Source organism: Varanus komodoensis, unplaced genomic scaffold, assembly GCF_004798865.1.
Source record: "Varanus komodoensis strain SLA01 unplaced genomic scaffold, ASM479886v1 scaffold4, whole genome shotgun sequence".
In the NCBI taxonomy this organism is placed as follows: Eukaryota; Metazoa; Chordata; class Lepidosauria; order Squamata; family Varanidae; genus Varanus; species Varanus komodoensis.
The window spans coordinates 30,405,564-30,419,450 of record NW_025335941.1 but is presented as its reverse complement, the minus strand read 5'-3'; the positions used below and the strand labels follow the sequence as shown (position 1 = coordinate 30,419,450).

General features: G+C 37.3%; 2 protein-coding genes across 3 annotated transcripts in view; one reads left to right on the top strand and one right to left on the bottom strand.

Moving 5' to 3' along the window:
* Window positions 1–13,887, top strand: part of ARL13B (ADP ribosylation factor like GTPase 13B) — a 52,883-nt gene that overhangs the window by 21,355 nt on the left and 17,641 nt on the right. The gene's annotated exons all lie outside the window — the stretch shown is intronic.
* STX19 (syntaxin 19) lies at window positions 3,708–12,263 on the bottom strand. The gene is made up of 2 exons (XM_044441646.1): window positions 12,022–12,263; window positions 3,708–5,596 (listed from the first exon to the last, which is right to left on the bottom strand). Exon 2 carries the CDS (start codon window positions 5,553–5,555, stop codon window positions 4,674–4,676), a length of 882 nt encoding a protein of 293 aa, XP_044297581.1. The 5' UTR covers window positions 5,556–5,596; window positions 12,022–12,263; the 3' UTR covers window positions 3,708–4,673.

Here is a 13,887-nt window from a genome sequence, read left to right as displayed (position 1 = left end):
ATTCTAGATCTAAATTTAGTTCTAAGCCCTTTGAATTCATTATGGCTTATTCTTGTATAATGCTGCCTATATTGTGTTGTTTGCTGCCTATACTCTGTGTAAGAGAAAAAATGGAGACAAGCTACTGCCACCTCCCCCTTGAATAGACATACCTTATGCCTAGTGGTTGTGGCTATTTGTACACGGTAGTCATTCATTCTTCCTCCTATCACAGGTACCAGGACACAGTCATAGTTTGCCCTTTTTGCTCCCAGAGTGCCAAAATGTTTTTTTAATGTCTTTCAAATGCATCTAGTTGAACTCATCTGTGACACCCCTCCCCCAGTTTTAATTTGCTTCTTCTCTTATGAAGTGTTTCTGCACATGTTCGAGAGAGATAAAGGCCCACAACAGAAAAGCCATGACTTGGCTGGGGTGGCCAAGGCTTGCTACTTTCAGGCTGCCACTGTAGGTTTTATAAACACTGCAGCAGGGAATAGTCTTGCATAGCTAGTTTTACTAATGCTGTTCACTTTCCAAGCATGTTGAACCACTGTAACCCACAGGCTACAGAAATGGTACAAAGCTGCAGGTCTGTTGCAGTGGATAAAAATTGGTCCTTGTAGTTCCTTGCTTTTGAATATTCTTGTTCTACAGAACTATATATTTCTCCCTGTTGCACCTGTTTCTTTGCAGTATGGAGGCAGAGCAAAAACCCTTTATAGAAGGACTACAGTTAGGAGAAAATGAGCAACGCAATACAGTATTGCAGGTGTTTTCTGAGATTTGTTTACATTAGCTCACAGTGGAATTGCCTTTTTCACTGGTAAGTACATTGGATAATAACCATGTGCTTGGGAACTGATTGATGTTTGTGCCAGTACAAAAGAGAATGCAGGCATAACATACAGCTTATATGGGGAGGGGCAAGCCATAATGTTTAATTATTCTTATTTTATTATTTTATTCATTTATTTAAAACTTTTCTATACCATCCCATCACAGACATCTTGGGATGGTTTACAAAAATAAAAATAAGAATAACAGTTGCACAGCATCCAATGATAATGTTGCAATGAATATTTCAGTGAAACTCTGATGCCATAAACTTAAGCCATAAAAATAATTTTAGATATCTATTTTTCAGACACAGTTAGATGAAGAACCTTCACTTTAATTTTAAACTTCTGACTTTTTGTAGAATGCAAAATTATTATACTATGCAGTCTTCTCATTGTTGTTCCTTCAGATGACTTAAATTACAGGACAGCATGAATTTGAAGAAACTATTGTTTGAAGAAAAAGTTAACATTTTAACTGGACAGGCTTGGTCTGAAAAACCTGATTGGCTTGGCAATGACTTGTATGTGCTAGTCTTGTAAAATGGGAAAAACTAGAAAAAACGTTGAAGCATTAAAGCTGAATAATAGCATTAACTCGTTGACTGTGAGGCGGGGGCAGTTTTAATCTCTGGTACAAAATGTTCTCAAATGTAAATAGCAAGATACACATGGTGGTGAATTGATTGTGCATTGTAAGTGCTTTTAAATACTTTGATTTCCCTGCATAAAGTTCAGTTGATCTTTCCTAGCTTCATAATCCATGATGGTTTCAGCCAAGAGCCCAGCTATGGGCTTTGTTCTCAGTTTGAATAAGGCAAGAGTTTCCAATTATGTCTGATTAAGCCAGGATAATATGGTAGGATTTTAACAGTTTGTTAACTAGGATGAAGCAGGAATTCCCTAGACAGGATGAAATAGAGCTCTAGCTTTATACTAGCTAGGAATGAAGCTCTAAATCTGAGACATGAGTGGGGGTAGCAGAAAGGTGAGGAAATGGTGTCTGAATGTTTGCTCCTGGTTTCATAAACAATGGTGCATGAAGTTAAGAAAGCTTTTTAGAACCTAGTTTTGTAAGTAGCTCCTTTCTCAGTTGCTGTTTCCATATTAATTGTGGAGGAAATTTAGCCCAGCACACATCCTCTAATCACAATTTTGCATCTAATTTAACATATAAAGTTAGAATCTGCTGACTATAACCTGTATTAAAATATTTTAAAAAGTAAGTTTACATAATGATATGCATGAAATAGTTACCAATTATATTGCACATAATAAAGCCTGTATAAAATCAGCCTGGAGCAGAGTCGAAAGTATTTTTCTTTCTGTCCTTAAAATGTCCAGTGACTTTCCAGGATAGTTAGGCAAAAAGTTGTTTCCACTTTTAGGCTTCCAGCATTTTGCTTCAGTTATACATTTTAAATCTGTTTATTGCCCTTCCTCCTTTCAGAACAACAAAGTATGATTTCTTTATAGTTCTCTAAAATGTAAATTGCCAACATTGTTTAATTTAATCTTTTCCACACAAACATTCATGCTTGTCTCACACTAGTGATAGATCTGCACTTTACATAACAAACAGTATATATGGTAATAGTGTTTTCAGTCTTGTCTTCACAGTTAAAATAAATTAGCTTTTTAAAGAAATTAAATTTGCATTTGTGAAATGTGGTAATTTGAGCACTATGGATCGCTAAGTTTGCTAACAGCATAAAAGTTGTCGTACAGGCAAAAGCTGTTTTTTTCCCCTGAATAATGATGACAGTTGACCTAGTTCATAAGCCTCCTGGAGATTGCCATTTTGCATTTCAAAAATTCAAGATACAGCAGAAGAAGGGGGTGCACTGGAGCTTACTGTTACATGTGAACTTGGTGAATGTGGATTGTTGGGGTGGTTAAAAACTCATCCCTAACCAGTGGCCTTTTCTAGGGTTGAGGATGACTCAACCACTTCAACAATCCACGCTTGATGGATGTGTGCCTAACAACAAGTTGTGGGATACTTTCACTGTGGCTCAAATTTTCAAAATGTACAACAAGAAGCACTGGCGGGAAATCACATGCAAACCAGCACTGCCTCTTGACATTTTGAGTAGAAAGTTTAGGTGGCCTCAATGAAAGAGAGACTAATAATCTTACTTTCTAGAAGTTCTGCTTTTATGCAGGGTGGATTTGATTTAAATTAAATCAATTTAAATCACCAGTCAGTAAAGTCTGGACTTAAATCATGATTTTCTATATAATTTGCACACATGCCTGCCCTACCCATAGGTAGAGGAACTTCATTAAGATATTCCTAAACTGGATCTCTTTTGTGGCCTGCTGCCATTATAGGATTTCTCCTCCAGGGAAAGATAAACCTCAGGATATACACAAAAAGATTCAAAGAATTGTGGAATATTCTGCTTAACAGGATTCATTCTCATATTTACTGCTTGCTGGTCCCTCCTCACTTCTTTTGCAGAACTATACTGCTGCCGAACAGTCTTCTTTATTCATCAAATTTTTTGAAACTTAGCATTTCAGAGGTAAGGAGTTGATTCTGTATACATAGATTTGCAAAGGAACAATGGGATTAAGGCCTTCTCAGCTCTGTATGTACATTTTATAACATTTTGGCTTTCAAGAAAAGGCATGTGACACACATTTATAATTTTGAGAACTGTTAAAGCTAAGCTGATAATACCTTCTTGATAGAAAAATTGCCCAATAATCTTACAGAAACCTTTGGAAGAGCATGACATTGTGAATGGATTAATGGATTTCATTTGCCAAAACATTTAAACATTACATGAATATACAGCCTCATTCTTCATAATTAAATACCATTCCTTATTTAAAGATGCATAACCTTTAAACTATAATGTATCTGAAACAGAAAACTGGATATTTTTTCCTCAAAAAGCATTTTATTTAAAAAAATTAAACCAAAATCTGATTTCAATTTTAAAAATCCATTTAATTTTTTTTAAATCATTGATTTTTATCCACTCTGCTTTTATGTTCTGAATATTTGATGTGCGTCTTCCAGGAATACTGTGTTCTGACATATTTGGAGGTAAAAGTGAGTAAAGTATCCTGTACTGGCGTTCCACAGGCAATTACTTAATTATGCTTTGCTCTGTTTGCTCTCTTCCTGTCTAATTGTTGAATGGTTCTTATTAGTGAACAATCTGAAATGATCTTAACAAATCCCACCATCAAAAATAGTTTCAAATGTTTCTCCACTGCCTATGAAAAGCCAGTCAACCTTTTTTTTTGACAGGTTTTGCTAATTTGTTGAACACCTTCCAGATAATATTGTGCTAGTTTCCATTTCAGTAGGTTTACAGTTTTCCTTCATCAAGATGCTAAATAAAATTGTTAGGAACATAAAATCTTTCCCGAGGAAGTGAATAAAATATCACAGTGAATGCTTATGTTTCAAGCACTTGTTTGCTGCGTGTTTTCGAAGAATATCACTGGTATCAAAATTCCTTCATGTCACATCCAGTATTGTCTTATGCCTTTTTAATGAAATAATACTTTAGAAAGATAGCATTCTTACTCTTCATTAGTATGGTAAAGCTACCCTCAGTTACCTCTTAAAAAGTTGCCATATGGTAAGCAGTGATGATACTACTTGTACCTTTGCCAATGACCTCTTTCTCACTCATTTAGTTTCATGTCTTCAGTTGTGTGCATTTCTGCTGCCAACTCTGAAGCATACAGGGCATTTAAAAATAAAAGAGGAAGAACTGTATCTCCACCTACAGCTATTAGTGCAGTTATTCCCTCTTGCATCACGGCTGTCCCTGTTCATTACATGCTCAACCAGGGCTATTGCAAAGTAGATTTAATTATCCAGAAATCCTTTTATTTGCAGCAGGGAAAGCACCAACAGCATATTGCTCTGCAAGGATTTTTCTTTCGATACCTGGCTGCCAGTCTGAACTTTTCCCTGCATGTCTGAACATAGTCCTGAGTATTAACAACTTCCATTTCAATGTTGTTGATCATTTCACCTTGCTCTTCAACCAACAGAGAGATTTGCATGAAGAGGCCTTTTAAGTCTTTCATCTGGTTCTCGAGATTGACCAGTTCTTTGTGTCTTTGTTCAATCTCTGATAACTGAGCTTTAGTGATCTTGACCTCAGTGAGCAGATTTTCATTGAAGATTTCCCATTTCCCTTGTTGAACCATATTGTTCACTTCTTCCTCAGATACCTCTTTTCCAGCCACTTCAAGCTGACGAACAATGAAACTTTTGCATTTTTCTTGTTTAGCTGTTATTGCATCATTGTACAGAAACATGATGTTTTGGAAGCGACGAAATAGGACTGCCCTCTGAGAAGTGAGAACCCTTCCGATGGCAGATGATGAGCCATGTTCTTTTTCTGCCTTCTTGACTGTTTTTGACAAGTCATCCAAGCACTTGCTAATATGTTCTGCTTGATTTTTTATTTCTCTTGTGGCACTGCATTCCTTTTTAAGCATACTGAATCTTCTCATAGAAGCCACAAGGCTCTTTTGCTGCTGACTAAATTTCTGAACATCCGCTGCTAGATTGTTAATATCATTGTGAACCCGCTGGATTTCATTCAGATACCTTTCTGTTATGGGTTCCTTTTCAAAAATAACAGCTGCTTGTTCCAGTTCTCCATGTTCTTCTGCCACAATAGTAGGAACATGGCTGTTTTCTTCAAGTACTTGCAGCTCCTTTGCTCGTAATTTAAGCTCTTGAAGGCGGTCTTTCATCTTCTGTTGCTCTTGTATTAAACTCAGCCAGTGGTGTAAACCTAAGGATTACATATTTTGTTAGCTGTTTTTTTACCAACTGACTTACTAGAGGCATCACAGAAAAATTAGATGGATTTTTCAAAGTCAGAAAAATGCAGCAGCTGAAGATATGCAAATACGGTACATATGGTGGCACAGGCACACATGTTTAGACATCTCTTTTAAATACTTGGTCAGCGACTAGCTTTAGAAATTGCTTGGTAACATGCATGGGAGTGTAGTACGCATTGTTTGAAAGCCAATATTGGTATGGTATTCATTTTTGCATTTTGCTTTCTTTTGGAAAGCTGAAGTGATCAACGTATACGGGATATCTTGGTGCAGTTCTTATGTGGCATTTTTACTTTCCTAATCATACATGGGAGGATGGTTTTGATTTGCAATGTCTGTCCCCCTTATTCTCATCCTCTTGCCTCCCTTCCTATTTTTTTTGAAGTTAACAAAGTTGGTCTAGTGCAATGTTCTTTGTGTGGGGCTGCTTTTGAGGCTAAAAGTTTCAGTTAGTATAAAATGTAGTGGATAGTGCCAGATGGGACAACCTACTGGAAACGAATAGTAAAAATTTGCATTGGCTGCCAGCAAATTACTGAACCAAGTTCAAGGTGATTGTACTGACCTATAAAGTCCTACACAGCTTAGGATAAGGAATCTGGATGGAATATCTTCTTCCTTTTGATCTAGTATCATGTCCTATTGGTTTTGCCTTGAATTCACTATATGGCAACCCAAAAGAGCATGTGTTCAATATAGGTACCCATTTGTTGGATTCTCTCCCCTCTCACATGTGGTCTGTATAGAGTCTTACAAACTTTCTCACCAATTAAAGACCTATTTGTTCATCCACATTTTTGATAGCTTCTGTTCTGCTGCATATTGTGAGATGTAGCTTATTTGTATTTCTCCCATTATTATTTTATCAGTGTAAATTCGTATGATTTTAACTGTGCTTTACTAGTTTTCTACACTGTTTTGATACTATTTTAATGAAAATTAAATAAACCATACTGAACTAAACATTAATCTTGGTTGCCTTCTAACATTGAAACTACAGCTAGCATTTACATTTGTGCATGCATAAATACATTTGAAAGGGAAGTAAGGGAAGAGAAAATTTGTGCAAGGGTATAAAGGAGAGGAAGAAGTAGCATACAACTTGGTGCATGCAAGTTTATAAAGTTTCTTAGGTTTTCTCTACATTTTTGGTTTTGAATGTGATGGGGTTAAAGTGGCTTGTGACCTTTGATCTGAGAGAAATATAAACCCTTCCACTTGGTGTCAGGGTCCAGGGCCAGGACATGGGCAGCAGAAGTCAAGGTAAAGGCACTGGGACCAGGCAAGAGAACTTGAGACAAGACAGCATCCAAAGTCTGATAGCAGGGTTCACTGGTAAGTCCAAGTCTCAGCCAGGGTAAGGAACCAGAAAGACAGAGGTGCAGATACCTTGAGACAGGATAACTTGGCAGGATACACAGCATGGCAAGAGACATGGCAAGGATCAGGTAAGAAGAAAAAAACACAACTAGCAGACAAACCTGCATTGTTGAGGCAAAACGGCAAGGCAGGATACAACAGGAACCAAATACAGTAAGGGTCAGGCAAGGTGCAGAACCTGAACCTGAACCACACCACAACCAGGAAGAATACCCATGTTGCTGAAGTGAGACAATGAGGCAAGATACAGGCACTATAGCAAAAAGGAACCCAGATCCTGACAGGCTATGTATTATTTGCATGCTGTGGTTCATTCACTGTGTATGATTTCCTGCAATGTGAATCATATGTTGCTTTTTTGCATTTTATGTGCTATTATCCATTCTGCGGTGCTTCAATATTAAAACTATATCCTGTATCCATATGCTTTGTAGACACTGGGAAAGGATTGCATGTGATGCAATTTGTAGGCTATTAGGTGCACAATTCAAGAGATGTTTTATGAATAGAGTATGCAATGTGTGGTGTTCTCATACACATTTTGTTTGGAGACCCTTCACAATGTAGGCTCAAATCTCTGAAGCCACTTTTTCTAACAGGATCACATGGGAAAAAAACACTAGCAGCCAAAAGGCATTTGCAGCACTGACACAGAGATTCTCCACCTACTTGAGTAGACATACATGATAAGGTGCTTATATATGTGATAGCATTGATACGTTGTAACATGCATATGGTATACTGCCATGCTGCAGCAGTTTGCAGCTGTCTCAGTTGGGGACTGTAATCAGTGGGGCTTCCCCTATGTTGTCTTAAAAGAAAATTACCCATCAAATTAATCTGTGAGAGAATACTCAAGCCTACTTGAGTATTTAAGTCACCTGCACACTAGCTTGTCTGAGTATCCCCTGATGACTTTTCAGTGGGGCGGTGGGTATCAAGTGAGGACAGGGATTTTTTCAGTGTTTTTAGAATGGGACCTAGCATGTAATGTTGGGTGAGGGATGAGCCAAGTGTTCTTGTCACTTCTGCTATTAATCAGCAGCAAGAACATGCAAGTGAAGTATGTTCTTGCTTCTGCTTTTAATCAATAGCTCAGGAATGCCCTCATTCCTTGGCAGTGTTGTGATGTCTGAACCAGAGAGGCTGTGTTTTTTATGAATTAGACTATACAGAGTTAACCTGACAGCAAGCCATGGGCAATTGTTAGAGTAACTCTGGGTTGTTTTGTCCCATGGACAGGAAGGTTTAGATATCATAGGGTTGTTGATTAAAAGCAAAAATCACAACACTTGCATTCTTCCCTATTCCCAGAATTCCTGGGCTAAATGACCCAGGAATTGACCAGCATTATGCCTGACCTGGATTACTGTTTTATGTGCAAGAGCAAAACAATTTTAATTTCCCACATTTTAAATGAATTATGAATTTTATTTTTATTTTTTGTGCTAACTGGTAACTTACCATTTTATTACCTATCTATTTTACTACTATATTGAAACTTTGTGAAGATTCACTGCAGCCTTTAAGTACTAAATAGATGTAGGAGACTTCCCCAACCTGGTGTCCTCAAGATATGTTGGATCATGTTGGCCGAAAATGATCAGAGTTGTAGTTCACTGCATCAGGAGCTCACTAAATTGGGGGATGCTGAGATACAGAATATCCCTCCTTTGTTAAGCATAGTACTAAGGGTGCTGGATTAGGTTTAGCACTAGTTCTTACAGCAACTTTATCATCTGGAAATAACATAGATCATATTTTATTTATTCCAATCTCATGATCCAGATGATACAGGGTGGAGGTCATTGACATAATAGTCTCATAGAAAGATAATGTGAGTCAGAAGTGAGGAGGAGTTCTCAATGTAAGATTGCTCACGATGAAACTGCAGTTGTCACTCTGTAGCAATAAACTTAAACAAAATCACACTGTAAATACAATGCTTGGAAAGACATATAAAGTGAACTAATGTTGGTGGCTGGGATTTGCATCTTATAATTTATGTAGGATAATGTTAAGTTTAGGAACAGTTTCATATGGGTTGTGCCAGTTTTGGCTTGTTTTCTACAGTTGTTTTGACTTAGTAAAACTGATTTTGCACTGCAAGTTTCAGAGAACAGGCTTGTCTCTTTGCTCTTGACAGATACTAGCAATTGAGCAAATCATTGAAATATTGAGAACTGTAGTACAGTGGTGCCTCGTACTTCAAACTTAATTTGTTTCAGGCCATTTGAACTCTGAATCATTTGAAGTCTGAAGCCATGTTCCCCATTAGAAATAATGGAAACTGAATTAATCAGTTCCCAGACCCTAAACAATACCCATTTCGGCTCTGAGAATGATGGAAAAAGCACTGAAAATTATTCAAGAGGCATTCACTCAAAAAGCACTGAGAACAATCTAAAAGGCACTGAGAACAGATCGAAAAAGCACGAAGACAATAAAAAGGCACTCACTGAAAAGGCACTGAGAACAATTGAGAAGGCACTGAAATTGAATCGAAGAAGCACTGAGGCTTTTTTTTTTTACTGTACCTGCAGCTCAAATTTAGAAGGATTGTTAGACATTTGGAATTATCTTATCTAGATTTTAGCATTCAAACTTTGGAATGTTTGAACTTAGGGATGTTTGTAATTTGAGTATTTACCAAAGCTTAAGAGAGCTTCAGCATTTGTTAATATCTAATTTAACTCTCCATTGGTTATTTACATTGTTAATATTGCACTATTAATTTAATTGTTTTCCAGCTACATTCTGGGAAAACCTAAGAGTATTTTGAAGTCCATTAGAGATTCTTCAGTGAGAAGAACAGTAATGGCAAATAATTCAGGGTCAGTCCTACTATTCGGCAGATTGAAGCAGATGCCTCTGGCAGCAGATATGTGGAGGCAACAGCAAGGTGTTGGAGGGAAGAGTGTGCACCAACCAACCTTCCCTGTTCCCTCTAAGGTAGTTTGCTACCTTTAAATGTTGTGGTGGCAGCTCTTCTGTCAGCAGTCTTCAAGAAAGATTCCAGTGTCAGTCTTGTCAGCTTTTGAACATGGAATGTGGAGGAGTGCCATCTTGTACTTTGCCTTAATCAGCAAAATATTTTAGGCTGGCATTGAAAAAATCATGTTCGAATGGCAGCCTGCCTTCTTCTGTTAATATTCACTGCAGTGCATAAGCACTGGGGAAACAGAAACAGAGCGAGTCAGAAGGGACCTCCCAGGCCATCTAGTCTGATCCCCGGCTGTACTCATGACATGTCTACCATGTGCATGTCCAGCCTGTTGTTGAACACCTTCACCGATTGGATAGTGCATATTAGAAAATTGTACATATTGTGAATAAACTAGTACTCATTAGACTTTTAGGACTTAAAACCTTTTACTTTCAGCACCTTTAGGTCCAAAATACTCTTTGGGGGCTGCTTCTTAGTTAGCCTTTCTCATAAATTTGCACAGAGGTATTGCTGCTTAATTGAGGCTTTGTTCTACCAGAGCTTCCTGACCTAATGGCTGGAGACCAGTGTTTTAGAACAGGGTGGGGAGTGCACAGCATTCTAGAACAGTGGTGGGTTTGGGTTTTTTTCCCATGACTGCTGTATTATTCTTCCAAACAGCTATCTATCAGGGGCCCATACTGGTGGTTTGGTAGTTTCCAAATGCAGTGAGTGGACAAAGCTTCATCTATTTTAGCTTTACCTGTTGCTTTTTTCCATTTTTCCCTACCCTACTTTTCCCTATTACTCCCCACGTAACAGACTACTTGGGAGGGAAAAAGCACTCTTACCCAGGGTGTAAGATCACTTACAAGGGGTTTTTGAAATTATACAACAAGCAGGACGTTTCTGTTGTAGAGTATGAAGTGAGTCCTCACAGGTTAAACATGAAAGCCAACAGACACTGGTGCACTGCATGAGAACTGAATATGTGTTCTAAACATTATACAGTCATCTGTAATAGACAGGAATTGTGTGGTGGGTTTTGGTGACAAGCAAATTAATGTAAAAAGAACTTTATCAGTGTGCACATTTGAAAGCTATAATAACAAGCTTCAGATTGTACTTACAAATAAACTGATTACTTTCTCTTCATTGTTCCGTATGAATTTTAAGCACCAGACTATTTTACAATCAATTTAAATACAGATGTGGGGGTGTAATGTGTAAATGAAGGTAGCAATGCAGCATAGCATTATGAGAAACCTACAGCTGTAATAATGTGACTTAAAAAGTAATGGCTATTGTTTTGAATTGGTGATGTTGTTCAAATAACACAGGTTTTTGAAGATTAGGGAAATTCTGAAGTTAATGGATTTAAAAATCATTTGGATCCTTCTGTTACCAATGAGTGTGACCTTTGAAAATGTTTCCACATAGAGTACTAACATTTTTTTCATAAATATGAGATGATGTCATTTCTTTCCAGTGTACACATACACTCCCTTTCCCATGATTCCTAAAATAAAACTACAGACATACGCCAGGTATAATACAGTTCCCTGAACTAATTTACACCCCATTTGTTCCTGTTTTTTCCTGCTTCCTTGGTTCCAGACCACTTTCAAGTATATATAATAAACCTTAATAAATTTTGAATCCAGACATTATTTATAGGTTCCCAAGGAAATAAAGCAATGCTTCCTTTTTCACACAGCTTTTAATGTGGTATTCTTCACTTCATATGACTACATTTTGCTATAAGACTTCCTCAGCTTTAAAATGAGAAGTTTCTGCAAAACCTTATTGACTTGAAAAATTAAAGGAAAGCTCTTCTCTTAAAGCTACTTCCAGCACTTTCCCAAAAGAAACTGGGTTCATAAAATGTGGCTACCAAATTAGTACTCACATATGTAATAAACTTCTACAAAGAGATCTATTGGTAATACATTTTAGTGCTACAGAGGGCAAACACCACTGTTTTAAAGACAGCTTGATAATTGAAGGCATTTAAGTTGAACAGTGTTATTTTTTCATTATTTGATGTAAACTAAAAAGTTTGCTTACCTTTTTTAAGTCCTGTTGTTCAAAGTGACTCTTGTACTTCTGCTCTTGGATCTGATGCTTAAACGTAATTTACAATGAGCATAAATAATAGAGTTGGAGTGTGATTCCCATTAAAACAGTTTCTGCATTCTTAATCTTCCTGGACCTTAATAATCACTTGGAAAGTGCATCTTGGAAAGCTGTGAGACTTGTGTGTTACGATGTAGAGCATAGAAGAGCAAATTGGTTACTTTACACTTGAGAAATCCGGTTCTGCCAGTTGGAGACCCAGCCTTGCTTCCAAGGCGGGTCATTCTATTATAATTAGCCAGGAAGTACCTTTGCTTAGTTGCTTTCTTATTGTACTATCTGGTTTACTGGAAAAATGTCTGTTTGCCAAGTGTAATTCCTCTTCTAAAAATGAATTTCCTGAACATCAGACACTTGGCAAGCAAAGTAGAGACCTTTTTTGGAGAATGCACATCATAAGGAGTTGCAGAAATTAGGAAGGGAAAGAAATATTTTCAGATTATTAACTGCAGTCCTAATGGGATCATAGACACACAGATAATGCACTTGTGAGCTGTGGACAATTTTTGTTTCCAGTGCAACCCCATTTCACCTCCCACGAGATGCTATTCCAGGGAAAGGAGGGGTGACCTTGGAGTTGGCTGTATGGGAGATACTGGAATTCTACAACATAGACGTACAAGATCATGCATAGCAGTTTGGGTCCTTTTCACTGAATACTCAAGTTGGAATTCTCTTTCTTTTTTACTTTTATTTTTTTTTTAACTTTTTAATTTGTAATGTGTTTCTTCACTGGTCTGAAACATTTTTTTCTGAAATTAAATGTGGGTTGGGGAAGAGGAAAACCATGGCAGCTTGAGCTCCTTGGAGGAAAGTAGTGTCATAGATGTAATGAAATCAGTGGAGTTGTTGGCTATGGTTGCAGTGCACATAGAACACAATTCTGGCAGAAGGAAAAGGTAGATGAAGTTGACTATAAGTAGGTGGGTTTGTATATGTTCCATTAGTTTAGAGCACTGTTTTCTTGAAATATTCTGTTTCTTTAGAAATCTATTAAAAAGGAAATTACGGAATTAACTGTAAGAACCAGTGAGACAGTTGGACATGGACTGAAAAGATCGGTGATCAAATTCCCCTGCCATTTTTGTCTCAGATTCTCTCTCTGTAATTTAATTCATTGGGTAACCTTGTGCTAGTTGAGCATTCTCAGCCCACCATACTCCACAGGGTTGTTATGGTGATAAACTGGGGGAAGAAAATAAATTCTACAACTCTTAAGGGGAATGCAGAATAGAGATAGTAACTAATAATAATAAGCATGTTCAGTTTTATGAAGTACTATTAAGTTTATAAGTCAAAATCAAAAACATTTTGTGTTAAAATATATTGGGCTGTATCCATGTAACTGAACAGAAAACACATAGTCATTTCCACTATTCTGCTATCTCTTGCACAAAGCTTCCACAGGAATTGTGGAATAGATAGCTTTGCTTATGCAAGAACTTGCATAAGAAGTCGTCCTTCTGCTTGAACATGTTTGAATTTAGTTTCACTTTTCTTGAGCAATGCTTTAAAGCAATGCATAAGGTAGCCTTTATAGTTCCACACAGAGAGGAACTATGATTCCTTTCATAGTTCCAAGCCATTGATATTATTACTTAGTTCTCAGTGCTCCTTATCTAGGCCTAGGCTAAAAAAGTCCTTGTCAGTTGATTGTGCCAGGTACTATTTGATGCTTTCACTGAAAATCCCCCACCCCAGGCCCCCTAAACTGTTGTGCATCTAAGAAATAGAAATGTTATTCTAGTCTTGCTAATGCTTTTAATCAATAACCATTTTTTTTGCAAATGGGAATCC

Bases quoted from the DNA above. Each gene is read 5' to 3' on its own strand.
- STX19 (XM_044441646.1), bottom strand. From the start codon at position 5,555: ATGAAAGACCGCCTTCAAGAGCTTAAATTACGAGCAAAGGAGCTGCAA.